Here is a 15,779-nt window from a genome sequence, read left to right as displayed (position 1 = left end):
CCTCTCCGTTCGATGACGTTCTACGTCACACCTGCGGTAACTCAGGACGTTCTACGTCCGCCGCTTATGAACGTGGGTGGCGCTGATGAACACTCTCAAGGTTAGGTTACTTGTAAACATAAATACCCCCGAAAGCAGAAGATTTGACAGCCGTCGCCGTAGCTCAGAGGTAGAGCACCGGACGCGTAATTCGGAGGTCGTGGGTTCGGATCCCACCGGCGGCAGTGGTTGTTTTTTCTTCTGCTTTTCTAATCAATTAGCTTTAAGCGATAACATGTTCAGTAATATTCTAAATTGATCAACACCACAAAATAAATAAATTAATTAAAAAAAATCCCCTGTGCCCCTTGGTTTCTGTGGCTGTTGGCTTCTTTCATATTTATAACGAGCCCCTCATACCCCTTCCCTTGTTTGCTTAATTGCTTAGCGAGGGCCTCGGTTCTGGCAGCCTTGACTCCATAGGAAGCATAAGAGGGTTCTCACGCAGCTTCCACCCTCTCCGTTCGATGACGTTCTACGTCACACCTGCGGTAACTCAGGACGTTCTACGTCCGCCGCTTATGAACGTGGGTGGCGCTGATGAACACTCTCAAGGTTAGGTTACTTGTAAACATAAATACCCCCGAAAGCAGAAGATTTGACAGCCGTCGCCGTAGCTCAGAGGTAGAGCACCGGACGCGTAATTCGGAGGTCGTGGGTTCGGATCCCACCGGCGGCAGTGGTTGTTTTTTCTTCTGCTTTTCTAATCAATTAGCTTTAAGCGATAACATGTTCAGTAATATTCTAAATTGATCAACACCACAAAATAAATAAATTAATTAAAAAAAAAAATCCCCTGTGCCCCTTGGTTTCTGTGGCTGTTGGCTTCTTTCATATTTATAACGAGCCCCTCATACCCCTTCCCTTGTTTGCTTAATTGCTTAGCGAGGGCCTCGGTTCTGGCAGCCTTGACTCCATAGGAAGCATAAGAGGGTTCTCACGCAGCTTCCACCCTCTCCGTTCGATGACGTTCTACGTCACACCTGCGGTAACTCAGGACGTTCTACGTCCGCCGCTTATGAACGTGGGTGGCGCTGATGAACACTCTCAAGGTTAGGTTACTTGTAAACATAAATACCCCCGAAAGCAGAAGATTTGACAGCCGTCGCCGTAGCTCAGAGGTAGAGCACCGGACGCGTAATTCGGAGGTCGTGGGTTCGGATCCCACCGGCGGCAGTGGTTGTTTTTTCTTCTGCTTTTCTAATCAATTAGCTTTAAGCGATAACATGTTCAGTAATATTCTAAATTGATCAACACCACAAAATAAATAAATTAATTAAAAAAAAAATCCCCTGTGCCCCTTGGTTTCTGTGGCTGTTGGCTTCTTTCATATTTATAACGAGCCCCTCATACCCCTTCCCTTGTTTGCTTAATTGCTTAGCGAGGGCCTCGGTTCTGGCAGCCTTGACTCCATAGGAAGCATAAGAGGGTTCTCACGCAGCTTCCACCCTCTCCGTTCGATGACGTTCTACGTCACACCTGCGGTAACTCAGGACGTTCTACGTCCGCCGCTTATGAACGTGGGTGGCGCTGATGAACACTCTCAAGGTTAGGTTACTTGTAAACATAAATACCCCCGAAAGCAGAAGATTTGACAGCCGTCGCCGTAGCTCAGAGGTAGAGCACCGGACGCGTAATTCGGAGGTCGTGGGTTCGGATCCCACCGGCGGCAGTGGTTGTTTTTTCTTCTGCTTTTCTAATCAATTAGCTTTAAGCGATAACATGTTCAGTAATATTCTAAATTGATCAACACCACAAAATAAATAAATTAATTAAAAAAAAATCCCCTGTGCCCCTTGGTTTCTGTGGCTGTTGGCTTCTTTCATATTTATAACGAGCCCCTCATACCCCTTCCCTTGTTTGCTTAATTGCTTAGCGAGGGCCTCGGTTCTGGCAGCCTTGACTCCATAGGAAGCATAAGAGGGTTCTCACGCAGCTTCCACCCTCTCCGTTCGATGACGTTCTACGTCACACCTGCGGTAACTCAGGACGTTCTACGTCCGCCGCTTATGAACGTGGGTGGCGCTGATGAACACTCTCAAGGTTAGGTTACTTGTAAACATAAATACCCCCGAAAGCAGAAGATTTGACAGCCGTCGCCGTAGCTCAGAGGTAGAGCACCGGACGCGTAATTCGGAGGTCGTGGGTTCGGATCCCACCGGCGGCAGTGGTTGTTTTTTCTTCTGCTTTTTTTCTTCTGCTTTTCTAATCAATTAGCTTTAAGCGATAACATGTTCAGTAATATTCTAAATTGATCAACACCACAAAATAAATAAATTAATTAAAAAAAAATCCCCTGTGCCCCTTGGTTTCTGTGGCTGTTGGCTTCTTTCATATTTATAACGAGCCCCTCATACCCCTTCCCTTGTTTGCTTAATTGCTTAGCGAGGGCCTCGGTTCTGGCAGCCTTGACTCCATAGGAAGCATAAGAGGGTTCTCACGCAGCTTCCACCCTCTCCGTTCGATGACGTTCTACGTCACACCTGCGGTAACTCAGGACGTTCTACGTCCGCCGCTTATGAACGTGGGTGGCGCTGATGAACACTCTCAAGGTTAGGTTACTTGTAAACATAAATACCCCCGAAAGCAGAAGATTTGACAGCCGTCGCCGTAGCTCAGAGGTAGAGCACCGGACGCGTAATTCGGAGGTCGTGGGTTCGGATCCCACCGGCGGCAGTGGTTGTTTTTTCTTCTGCTTTTCTAATCAATTAGCTTTAAGCGATAACATGTTCAGTAATATTCTAAATTGATCAACACCACAAAATAAATAAATTAATTAAAAAAAATCCCCTGTGCCCCTTGGTTTCTGTGGCTGTTGGCTTCTTTCATATTTATAACGAGCCCCTCATACCCCTTCCCTTGTTTGCTTAATTGCTTAGCGAGGGCCTCGGTTCTGGCAGCCTTGACTCCATAGGAAGCATAAGAGGGTTCTCACGCAGCTTCCACCCTCTCCGTTCGATGACGTTCTACGTCACACCTGCGGTAACTCAGGACGTTCTACGTCCGCCGCTTATGAACGTGGGTGGCGCTGATGAACACTCTCAAGGTTAGGTTACTTGTAAACATAAATACCCCCGAAAGCAGAAGATTTGACAGCCGTCGCCGTAGCTCAGAGGTAGAGCACCGGACGCGTAATTCGGAGGTCGTGGGTTCGGATCCCACCGGCGGCAGTGGTTGTTTTTTCTTCTGCTTTTCTAATCAATTAGCTTTAAGCGATAACATGTTCAGTAATATTCTAAATTGATCAACACCACAAAATAAATAAATTAATTAAAAAAAAATCCCCTGTGCCCCTTGGTTTCTGTGGCTGTTGGCTTCTTTCATATTTATAACGAGCCCCTCATACCCCTTCCCTTGTTTGCTTAATTGCTTAGCGAGGGCCTCGGTTCTGGCAGCCTTGACTCCATAGGAAGCATAAGAGGGTTCTCACGCAGCTTCCACCCTCTCCGTTCGATGACGTTCTACGTCACACCTGCGGTAACTCAGGACGTTCTACGTCCGCCGCTTATGAACGTGGGTGGCGCTGATGAACACTCTCAAGGTTAGGTTACTTGTAAACATAAATACCCCCGAAAGCAGAAGATTTGACAGCCGTCGCCGTAGCTCAGAGGTAGAGCACCGGACGCGTAATTCGGAGGTCGTGGGTTCGGATCCCACCGGCGGCAGTGGTTGTTTTTTCTTCTGCTTTTCTAATCAATTAGCTTTAAGCGATAACATGTTCAGTAATATTCTAAATTGATCAACACCACAAAATAAATAAATTAATTAAAAAAATCCCCTGTGCCCCTTGGTTTCTGTGGCTGTTGGCTTCTTTCATATTTATAACGAGCCCCTCATACCCCTTCCCTTGTTTGCTTAATTGCTTAGCGAGGGCCTCGGTTCTGGCAGCCTTGACTCCATAGGAAGCATAAGAGGGTTCTCACGCAGCTTCCACCCTCTCCGTTCGATGACGTTCTACGTCACACCTGCGGTAACTCAGGACGTTCTACGTCCGCCGCTTATGAACGTGGGTGGCGCTGATGAACACTCTCAAGGTTAGGTTACTTGTAAACATAAATACCCCCGAAAGCAGAAGATTTGACAGCCGTCGCCGTAGCTCAGAGGTAGAGCACCGGACGCGTAATTCGGAGGTCGTGGGTTCGGATCCCACCGGCGGCAGTGGTTGTTTTTTCTTCTGCTTTTCTAATCAATTAGCTTTAAGCGATAACATGTTCAGTAATATTCTAAATTGATCAACACCACAAAATAAATAAATTAATTAAAAAAAAATCCCCTGTGCCCCTTGGTTTCTGTGGCTGTTGGCTTCTTTCATATTTATAACGAGCCCCTCATACCCCTTCCCTTGTTTGCTTAATTGCTTAGCGAGGGCCTCGGTTCTGGCAGCCTTGACTCCATAGGAAGCATAAGAGGGTTCTCACGCAGCTTCCACCCTCTCCGTTCGATGACGTTCTACGTCACACCTGCGGTAACTCAGGACGTTCTACGTCCGCCGCTTATGAACGTGGGTGGCGCTGATGAACACTCTCAAGGTTAGGTTACTTGTAAACATAAATACCCCCGAAAGCAGAAGATTTGACAGCCGTCGCCGTAGCTCAGAGGTAGAGCACCGGACGCGTAATTCGGAGGTCGTGGGTTCGGATCCCACCGGCGGCAGTGGTTGTTTTTTCTTCTGCTTTTCTAATCAATTAGCTTTAAGCGATAACATGTTCAGTAATATTCTAAATTGATCAACACCACAAAATAAATAAATTAATTAAAAAAAATCCCCTGTGCCCCTTGGTTTCTGTGGCTGTTGGCTTCTTTCATATATATATATATATATATATATATATATATATATATATATATATATATATATATATATATATATATATATATATATATATATATATATGTGTACGAGGGGGTACCCAAAAGAAACCGGACTAATTTTTTGGTGGGCAGCGCTTTCGTAGTACCGTGTTTTGCCGCTAGGAGCGCAGAGAGTGAACATTCGAGAGTCAGCCAGCCGAGTGGTAGCGCTGAAGGTCAGACGTAGTAGTGTCGTCTGCGTTCACAGTGATAACTGTTTTCTGTGAGCGTCGTTTTTTTCAATGGCTGGTTTTTGTGAACAGCGTGCGGCGGTGAAATTCTGCTTTCTGCTCGGAAAAAATGGAACAGAAACTTTTGAAATGTTAAAAACAGCTTACAAGGATGATTCTATGGGGAAAAGTCAAGTGTTTGAGTGGTTTTCCCGTTTCAAAAATGGTGAAATGTCAATTGATGATCAACCTCGTTCTGGTCGTCCTTCCACGGCCAGAACACAAGAAAATGTTGAAAAAATTCGTGCAATCATCAACGAAGATCGACGACGCACGATTGAAGAAATTGTGGAGCTGTCGGGAGTGACTTGGAGTTCAGTGCAGCGAATTTTGACAGAAGATTTGGGAATGAAAAAGGTGGCTGCCAAATTCGTGCCACGACTGCTGACTCCTGAACAAAAACAAGGTCGTGTGGAAGCATGTTGTGCTTTGAAAGAAGAGTCCCGAAATGATCCAAACTTTTTTCAAAAATTATCACAGGTGACGAAACTTGGTGCTTTGCTTACGATCCTGAATCAAAGCAACAATCAAGCCAGTGGAAAACTCCCAGTTCGCCTCGCCCCAAGAAAGCTCGTCAGGTGAAATCAAACCTCAAAACAATGCTCATTTGTTTTTTCGACGTGAGAGGAGTCGTGCATTCAGAGTTTGTTCCGCAGGGTCAGACAGTTAACCAGGCGTTCTACTTGGAAGTTTTGAAAAGATTGCGCAACAGTGTGCGGCGGAAGCGGCCTGATTTGTGGCAGTCGGGTGACTGGTTTCTCCACCATGACAATGCCCCTGCTCACTCAGCCTTGTCTGTACGACAATATTTGACCAAAAATGGTATGACCCCTGTTCCTCACCCCCCATACTCACCGGACCTTGCCCCCTGTGATTTTTTTTGTTCCCCAGAATGAAAAAACACATGAAAGGAAAGCGTTTTGCTGATGTTGCAGAAGTAAAGAAAAAAACGACGGAGGCGCTGTCAAGCATCCCAAAAGATGAATTTAAAAAATGTTTTGAAAAGTGGAATGAAAGATTAGACAAGTGTATTAGTGCAAGTGGAGAGTACTTTGAGGGAGCTTAAAGCCCTGTACTTAAAATGTGAATAAATCGGTTTAAAAAAAATAAGTCCGGTTTCTTTTGGGTACCCCCTCGTATATATATATATATATATATATAGGTACAGTATTACGACAAACGCGACTGTTCTTTTAACGTTTATTTTGCCAACAGTTTCGGGAATGGTATTCCCTTCGTCAGGGCAGGCTTACCCGTCAGGGCAGCATTGTAAGCCTGCCCTGACGAAGGGAATACCATTCCCGAAACTGTTGGCAAAATAAACGTTAAAAGAACAGTCGCGTTTGTCGTAATACTGTACCTAAACTAGTAAACTGGGCCATTGGAACCCCTACTGAATACATATATATATATATAAACAGAAGCTACAGCACCTAGTCGTTGAGACTGCACTCGCACGAGGGTGAAGAGCGAATGTACGGGTGCATGCTGAGAGTATGATGCACTTTGAGGAGCATAGTAATGTAACGAGAATAAATACATTAGCAAAAGGAGAACAAAGGTATGCACAGGGAGAGGCAGCCGAAGAACCGAACAACAAAGGGGCCCAGCGCCACACAACACATCGTCTTCGGCGTCTTCCACGCACACGCACAGCACTTAGTCTCGTCGTTGTACACGCCTACGCCCGGCGGCAAGAGCACCGCCCCGGTGCTAAGTGCAGTCCGTGGAAGGTGAGTGGCATGGTTTGAGACGAACCACACGAACGATGTTGGTCCTGGGGCGGGTGGACGGTGTCGGAGAACAGAAGGGGGGTGGTGTCGTAAGTTACGCTGGTCACTTGACGGAGCACGCGGTAAGGGTCACTGTAGTGGCGAAGGAGTTTCTCGGATAGCCCGGAATTGACGAGAAGGAGACCAAACGAGGACGAGTGAACCGGATGGGTAGTGTATATACTGGCCGATGCCGCGGCCGTAAACAGACTTCTGGTAGTTCTGCGAGGCTGGGAGACGGCGATTTGGCGGGCCGGAGTATATAGCTTGGGCGATGTTGATGTTGCGTGACGGCAAGCCGATAAAGACAGAACGACATGAGGGATGGTGATGGCATACAGTTGCTGTTAGCCTGCATACATGCGTGCTCTGAATTACTGCCGCTGACAGGCCACCTTGAGCGCCTGAGTGGCGCTCAGGTCCAGTCCTTGGTATTTCATGTAGCATTCGTTGGGAAGGAAAGCATAGTCACAGCAGACAGCAAAGGCAGTACGGAGTGGGCAGCGCAGCTGTCGAGAACGGGTTCCTTCCTGCTTTTTTCGGCGAACAAGGCACGCGTCATTCAGGCCTTTTATTGCATACATTAGCTATACCGACCCCGTAATTTTTAAAGTACCGTACCAGCGCATTTGTAGAACCGATCGGGCAGGCGACGCGTGACACGTGACCGGCTGGGCCAGTAAAGCATACCACGTGACTGGTATTCAAAACTTCTCGAATCGTTGCCATTGGTTGATCGCCAACTGCATGAACGCTCCTCCTTCGGCTTCTTCGCTCAACACACGCACAAACTGATTGATCTTGCAACGCGTTGGTGTTCACCTGGCCGGCCGTTTGTACAGTTTCGACGCTGTCGTTTTCATTTGTTTTTAAGGCCACAACGTTATTTCAGTTGGATGGGGCATGTCACGGATACTGGGTGACGGTCCCCGGTCTTCGCCCATGTGGGAAGAGCTGGTTTTTTCACGACGCAGACGAGTTTACGGTGTCTCCTCGTTCTCTCTATCCGTGTACAGTGCGGCCACGGCTGTTCGTTTTATTTGAGACGCAGTTCCAATTAGAGCACTCCACGGGTTCGGATCGCACCGGACCGGACCGGATCAAACTGGAAACTTTGATATTTCGCCGGGGCAGGGCTGGACCCAGGGTTGAAGTTGCGGCCCTTAAAGGCTTGAGCGGCCCTTAAAGGAGATATGTTAGCGCAGTCGCGGGTTCTACTCCCAGTTATGGATATTGATTCATTTTTTGTTTTTCATGGTTTGACCTCTAACTCAGCTGAAGGTCAAGTTTGCACGATCCGCGATTGAAGGCCGAGGTCCCGTAGAGAAGCTTTCCCTTCAAAAAGTTATACTCAACACTTGTTTACTTATTTTTTGGTGCCCGATATAGCTGCACGTGTCTCACTCGCGAAAAACTGCAAACAATGTCGTTATATTTTCTTCTTTTTTTACCTGTACCCCGTAACTTCTCGGAAATGAAAGAAGCCTGGAGCTAAATTGAATCACAGAAGTCTAAACTACGTCATTTGTACATCGAGTTTAATCAACGTCACTCACAGTGCAGTGTCCAAGAGACTTCGGGGGCGCACGCCCGGTCGCGTTTAACGATACATGAGAAGTGAAATAGCATTTTTCAGTGATTGAAGAACAGCAGCGAAAGACCGCTTTCGCATTTTCTAAAGTGCAAGTTCCAACAGCGGTGCCGCTCTATACTGTTGCGTTCTAAGTGGAGCGTTGTAACGGCTGACACACGGCTCATTTGCATGATTGCATTCGGCTACTAAAGCGCAGTGCACTCCTGGCTTGGGCTGTTTTAAGTATTAGCAAGCACACGCCGTCGAATCTACCAAAATGCGCTTCGCATCTGCTCGGTATGGTGTTACCACTCGCGAATAGACATTTGAAAAAGCGCCATAAGAACTGTTGGAGATGGAACTTCATTTAAATTGCTCGACGGGCAGCCATCCATTCCAAGTTCGTGTTTGACTGGTTGTTTCCAACTCCCAAAAGCACACCTCTGTGCAGTTTGAAATGTAATTGGGTGAAAACATATTGGTTTAGGCTAATCCTGGTGTTTTAACACATACTACAGTAAAGAGGCATGTTCGCTTTTCGTACTTGAAGCGCTGCCAGTGCGGCCATGAATTCAACTCGCGGAATTGTGTTCATTAAAGAAAAATAAATGTCATATTGCTGCGGCTGCGAGGACGTTTCAATAATTAGACATTGCGAACCGTAGAAAATGAGTAAAAAATTATACACATTTTTACCATAGCGCCGCACTCATTTCTTAACCAGCGAGCGTTCGTTATAACTGCGGCCGTTAAGCAGTCTCCACTGTATACAGCCGAGCCCGGATATATCGAACCCCAATATTTCGAATTAATGGCTGGGTCAAATTCACAGATTATTCCCATGAAAGTCCTGTGCAAAAGTATAGGAAATTCGCACTATATATCGAACTCCAATTTCGCCGGTAACTCGATGTATCGACAGACGAGCCGCGCCCCTGCAAGAAGCGCTTCTCCTAACAGCGCTTTTCGATCACTTTTCGCGCGCGGAGGCTGGTCGGCTGCGCAGCATTGGGCATCTGCACTAGCGCCGTGAAACCGAGTATTGAGGCGAAGGTGGGGTGCTCTTGAGGGTGGCCTTCGGCCTCTTGCACTGGCTTTCAACGCCACGTCGCTGCCATGCGGTGAAGCCAAACTTCGGTGGTTGGCTTTGTCGGCGGCCCTTGCCTGACGTGATTCGCTCCCTTCGCTGCTGAAGGAGTTGCGGAAACCAACTGTACTTTAACATTAATGAGCCATTATTTGGTTAATAGTGCGCTATTAACAGGATTAGACATCTTATGACAGGCAATGACTATAGTTCCAATGCAGCGTCAACTGCGGCTTTTAATCGAAGCAGGTTAGGCCTAGCGGCGCCTAGCGGCGCCTAGTGAGCGGCGTGCTGCCAACATAATGGCGAGTGTCACGACTCTGCTAGAAGCGCGTCACCGGCGTGTGTGCAACGTATTGTTTCTAAGTTAGCCATTAGCTTATCTACTGATATCTTTATATACTGATATATCGAATATTTCTCCATCCCATTCGAATTCCATAGTAGTAGTAGTAGTAGTAGTAAAAGACTTTTATTCGACCAAAATTTATAGGCCGAGCATTTCGACCGCCTGGGCGACCAGAAGCCGCTGTTCTTCTTCCCCTTCAGCGCCAAGCCAGTCGAGCCAGGTGGTGATGGATAGAGAGGGTGGGGGGAAGGAACCCGACTGCTGAGCAGCCGGGCAATAGAAGAGGCAATGGGCCAGGTCCGCATAGATACAGGGGCAGTTGGGACAGGAAGGGTCCGATCGATAGCGATAGAGGAAGAGGCGGGACGGGGTGATAACTGCATTCATCTGAATGTGCCGAAGAAGGCGAGACTCCGGCACCGTGAGTGATGGATGAGGGGGAGGGTAAAGGCGTTTGTCGAGGCGGAGCTCAAGGTAGACCTCTTTTATGGTGCGGCGAAGGGTGAGTCTCCCACCGTCCTCCGAGGGCTTGGGCCAGGGGATCAACGGTGCCCGGAAAAGTGTGTCGCGGGCGAGCTGATGGGCCAGCTCATTGCCGTCAATCCCTGAATGTCCAGGGACCCAGCGGAGGAAAACGATGGAAGGCTGCAGTGCGGAGACCGCTCGTTCGACCTCCTGTTGGAGAGAAGGGGTCAGGGTGCGTTTCTGTATGTGGTGTATAGCGGCTTGTGAGTCTGAATAGACTGTGTACTCTTGGAGAGAGGGAAGGAGGGCAAATGACTGGAGGGCATGCGCAATGGCGAGAACCTCGAGGGACAATGCGTCTGGAGGGTGTAGATACGGCCCGCTGGTGTGGGTTTCAGGAGCAGGGAGGTGTGGATGGTACAGGGCGTAGCCGCAGGAACCTCGAGGAGCCACGAAAGAGGCATCCGTGTAAGCTACACCCTGGGTATCAAAGAGAGGGGAATGGTGCTGCGCGGCCGCATGACGACGTCCGGCGTGCAGGACGGGGGACATGTTGGTCGGGAGGGGAAGGATACGAAGATTGGGGGCGGGGGTGGGAATAGGAGAGGTAAACGGGGAGATTGGAATGGGCGAGATACCCGCTTGAGTCAATAACCACTGACCCTGACGGGTAAGGGAAAGCCGGGCAAGCTGCGAGTCACGATGGAGACTGAGAAGAGAACGAAGAGGATGGAAGAGGCCTGTGGCAAAGAGCTTAGTGGTAGAGGTAGTGATAGGGAGGTTGAGAGCTGCCTTGTAGAGGCCCACAAGGGCAGTCTCGAGAGCGTTAAGTTGAGTCTGAGTGAAGGAAGCGTAGGGTGCAAAGTACAAGACCTTGTTGAGGGCCAGCGCGTGGGCAACTCGGCACGCGTGAGCCTCGTGGAGACCTGAGCGTCGAGTGACCACGCGCCGCAGGAGGTGAGTTACAGAGTGGCAGGTGGTGACAGCGCGGTGGAGGGCTTGCACATTCTTAGTCGCATGCATAGGGAAGCCAAGAACTTTGCACTGTGTGACGACAGGAATGGGAAAGCCAGAAAGGTGGAGAGAGACGAAGTGGTTGTGTGAGCGCTGGTAGGAGGAATGGTTGAGAAGGAGAAGCTCGGATTTCTCAGGAGCAGGAGAGAGGCCAGCGGTGGTGAGAAAGGAGTCGATGAGATCTAGGCCACGTTGCAGGGTGTCCTGTACGTGACCGGGAGAGCCAGGTGAACACCAGAGTGTGATGTCATCGGCGTAAAATATATGATGCAGGTCGGGAATTTCAGCTAGCTGGGAGGCGAGAGGGGCCATAGCGAGATTGAAAAGGGTAGGAGAGAGAACAGCACCTTGAGGAGTGCCACGGGTGAGGTGGTGTGGGTTAGACAAGTGGGTATCTACTCGAAAGCGAGCCACACGTTTAGAGAGGAATGAGCGGATATAGGAGTACATGCGGGAGCCACAATCCAAAGAGGCGAGTTGAGAAAGGATGTGATCGTGGCAAACACCGTCAAAGGCCTTGCGAACATCGACGGTCACAAGTGCGTAAATTTTAGTGGGTGTAGGGGACAGAAACGTTTGCTGGAGAATCAGAAACATGTCCTGTGCACAGACGCGGCGTCGGAAGCCAATGAGAGAATGGGGGAAGGACTCCCGTGCTTTAAGAAAATCAGAGAGGCGAGTCAGAGCCATTCGCTCAAGGGTCTTACCAACGCACGACGTCAGGGAGATTGGGCGGAGGTTAGAGAGAGAGGGAGGTTTGCCCGGCTTTGGAATCATAGAAATAAGGGAGGATGTCCAGGAGCTCGGCAAGCAGCCGCTCTGCCAGGCCTCATTGTAGGTTTGGAGGAGGAATTCTTTGGCGCAGTCAGGAAGGTTACGAAGTGTGGTGTATGTAATGGCATCCTCACCGGGAGCCGAGCGTGTAGCATTAGCAGCCAGAGCAGATTCGAGCTCCCGGAGAGTGAAGCATTGGTCCAGATCGGGGTTAGGTCCACCTGAGTACACCGGGTAGGAGGGTGCCAGAGGGGGCGGGAGGTAGAGAGAGGCGAGTTGATCAAAAACTTCGGAGGGAGTCCCCTGAGTGAGGGCTTTAGCTAGAGTGGGAGCAAGGGCAGGCTTAGTGCCAAGGAGGGATTTAAAGAGAGACCATGCGGATCGCGAGTGCAAAGAAGAATCAAGGCCATCACAAAGAGCACTCCAACGAGAGTGCTCGAGGGAGGCGCAGTGGGCGACGATCTCGGCCCGCAGAGCAGTGATCCGGGAGGAAAGTTGGGCATTGTGTGGTTGGGAGCGAAAGGAGCGTTGAAGACGTTTACGGCGACGCCATAAACGGAGAAGGTGAGGATCTGGGTCTTGGATTGGGTAACGAGAGCGAACGCGACGGCTACTGGACGTGAGCGCTGCAGAGATGCGCGACGTCCAGTCGTCGTAGGACTGAAAGGAGTCGGAGGCGAGATTAGTGCGAAAAGCATGCCAGTCAGTGTGAATAACCGGATGACAGCGAGGGATGTGGGAAAGAGAAGCGGTGATATGGATGAGAAAGTGGTCACTTAGAAGAGTTTCGGCTGTCACCTGCCAGTGAAAGGAAAGTGAACCCCGAGAGAAAGTGAGGTCGGGTGTCGTGGGGCGTTGTGAGGCAGTGCCCGCTCGAGTAGGAGAGCCAGGAGTATTAAGAAGGGTGAGGTGGCGTTCCTGGGACAGACAATGGAGGAGGCGGCCGGGTTTGAGGGTTTGTGGGTAGCCCCAGAATGTGTGAGGGGCATTAAAGTCACCACCAAAGAGGATATGGGAGGTAGAAGGAAGAGAGTGAAGGAATTTACCCAGAGCAGAGAATAAAGAGGAAGTGACAGGGGGGTTATAAAAAGACAAAAGGACGAGTGAGATGCGGGAAGAAGGGTGGTAATAAACCACACCAACTAAATATTTAAGGAGGGTGGAGGGGATGTCAATTTGCTCTACGAGCACGTCGCTGCGTACATAAATAGACGCAAGTGGTGTGGCCGTAGTGGCATGGTAGGCGCGGTAGCCGGGGACATTGCGGGCCGTCCGGGTCTCCTGGAGAAGGAGAAAATGAGGCAGAGAGGGACGGGTGAGTAGATACTGGTGGAGGGGGGTCTTATTGTGGCAAAGATTTCGGCAGTTCCACTGCACAATCTCGAGGTCCTCGCCAAACGCCATTATGATAGTGGAGAGGAACGCGATGGTACGCGTTCCTTCTTTTTGGCCGGGGGCAGTGACTCATGCAGGGATTGTAGCGTAGAAGTGAAGGATTCTAATTGTTTGGATTGTGCTTGGAGGGTGGTAAGGATCTGGAGAACCGAAGTTTCCAGCTGAACCAAGCGAGTGTGATGGGCCTGTGTGGTGGTTTCTACAAGGTCAGCCAAAGGGGCGACCTGGGCGCTGGAGGAAGGAGTGGTGAACGTGGCAAGGTGCTCATTTAGCTTGCTAAGCTGGGAGGTAAGAGAGGAGGTGGTTGTCTGGAGGGTTTGAGTCAAGGCATGTATCTGCTGTTGTAGATCGTGGGAAATGCGCTGCTGCTCTCGCTGCTGGCGTTCCAGCATTGCCAGCCGGAGGTCGAAGGAGCGTCTCTCGTCAGTCAAGGATGGAGAGGGTGGTTTAGTGGAAGAGAGGGACGCTGGCACCGAGGATCCTTTAACTATGGCGGCGTAGGAGCCTGGTGGTGACGTGATCGGAGCTGATGGAGATTCATGATTAGAGAAGGAGGAGGAGGGGGTGGCGGGTTGAGTGGCCCGGCGCAAAGCTAGGCGTCGGAGGTATGCAGTTTTAGCACACTCGCGTTGTTTAGCAAGGAGAAAGGGGCAAGTGGGGTCGAGGGAGGGGTGGGTGTTCACCTTGCAATGAACGCACCAGGGCTGGGCACACACATGAGCGGAAGGGTCAGCGGGTAGAGGAGCAGCACAGCGACGGCACTTGGCCGGAACGCTGTGCTGGGGGCATTGGTGGGCGCGGTGGCCTAGAGTGAGACAACGGGTGCAGGTGGGAGGCTTAGGTTTATGAGGACGGCACCGGAAGGCAACGCGTTTGAAATAAACAAAGTGGGGGATGACGGTACCAGCGAACGTAATGAGCACTGATTGAGTGGATCCCATCATGCGAGCAGCGAGAATATCTGTTTTAAAAGACTCTAGATCATGCATGAGCTCATCAGGAGAGAAGTGGCCACCGACGTTATGGATGACGCCGAGGCATGAGATGGGAGGATGGGGGGAATAAGTGTTGATGCTGACAGGCTTACCGTGAAGGTGAAGGTGCGTGATCGAAAGTAGGAGGTGGGCGGTGAGAGGAGAATGAGTTTTTAAAAACACAAGGCTTTGGGCTGGCTTGGCCTGAAGGGTGATGTCGGCACTAGTCTTGGAGGAAAGTTGTGCAGCTGAGGTGACTGCGGCGAGCACGTCGTAGAGAGGCAGCTTGGGATTGAGGGTACCAGGAGGGAGTTGTATTCCAACAGTGATGAGCTCGGAGCGGGGTCGGGTGGCGGAAGCAGGCTTACGGTTGGCACCGATGGTGCTCCAGCCGATTTCCGGGGATGGAGTGTCGTCTACCGGGGACGCCATGAAGTCCATGTCTGCCGACGAATCGTCAGCCTGAGGCGCAATCTGCGACGCTGGTGCCGGGCTGCAGGTCTTGGTGTCAGCGGGTAATGTGGCAGGTGTAGGCGCGGCGGCACCGGCGGCGTCGACGAAAGCAGGCGGCTGCGACGCGTCTATGGGCCCAAAGGTGTTGGCGTCCCTTACAGCGTGGAGTTGGCTAGCAGTGGACGCTGCGGCGACGACGAACGCTGCCGGCTGCGCCGCGGCCGTCGATCCGGAGCTGCCAGCGTCGCTCACAGTGTTGGTTGCAACAGGATTTTGCGCGGTGACGTGGGCGGTTGGAGTAGGCCGCGCGGTGGCGGCATCAGTGGGTCTGGGCTGCAGGGGCTTCGTCAGACGCTGCATTGCAGAGGTGCAGGCGCGGCGCGTTAGGGTTAGCGAGGCGCCGCGCCGCATCAGACTTTTGGAGGCGCTTGGAGGGCCAGCTCGGCAGCGGGCCGTGATGACGATGGTATCCACGTGCTTCGGAAGCCTTCCTGAATCGATGGAGAGGAAATCCAGGGGCGGGCGAAGCCCTGGACTATGCCAGGGGCAGGTGAAAACGGAGCACGGTAGGCAGCCAGCTAACCAGGGCGGCGCCACCTAGCGGGAATCTAAATAAATCGAATTCCATATATCCTGTTTAGATATGTGTTGTATCAAAAACCATGCCGTTTAGCGCGGCACCGTTTTGTATTACAGAGCGCGTCGTACTGTATAATATCGAATCATATTGTAACCTATTGTTCCATATATATATATATATATCCTATAGTTTCGAATTGTGTCGCATTGTTTGATAGAGTTGA

At 50.4% G+C, this 15,779-nt stretch overlaps 1 protein-coding gene across 1 annotated transcript in view; it reads right to left on the bottom strand.

Annotated features, from left to right (window-relative positions):
* Positions 1-15,579, bottom strand: part of LOC149372287 (uncharacterized) — a 47,997-nt gene extending 32,418 nt beyond the window's left edge. Inside the window, exon 1 of the mRNA XM_089566739.1 lies at positions 14,892-15,579. Within this exon, the coding sequence (XP_089422865.1) occupies positions 14,892-15,387 (496 nt within the window). The 5' untranslated portion in view covers positions 15,388-15,579. The remainder of the gene's footprint in view (positions 1-14,891) is intronic.
* Between the last annotated feature and the right edge of the window lie 200 nt (positions 15,580-15,779).

The sequence above is a fragment of the Amblyomma mixtum genome, chromosome 1 (genome assembly GCF_055824585.1).
Source record: "Amblyomma mixtum isolate Tamu chromosome 1, ASM5582458v1, whole genome shotgun sequence".
In the NCBI taxonomy this organism is placed as follows: Eukaryota; Metazoa; Arthropoda; class Arachnida; order Ixodida; family Ixodidae; genus Amblyomma; species Amblyomma mixtum.
Note: the sequence above shows the minus strand (reverse complement) of the source record. Positions and strands in the feature narration are given on the sequence as shown.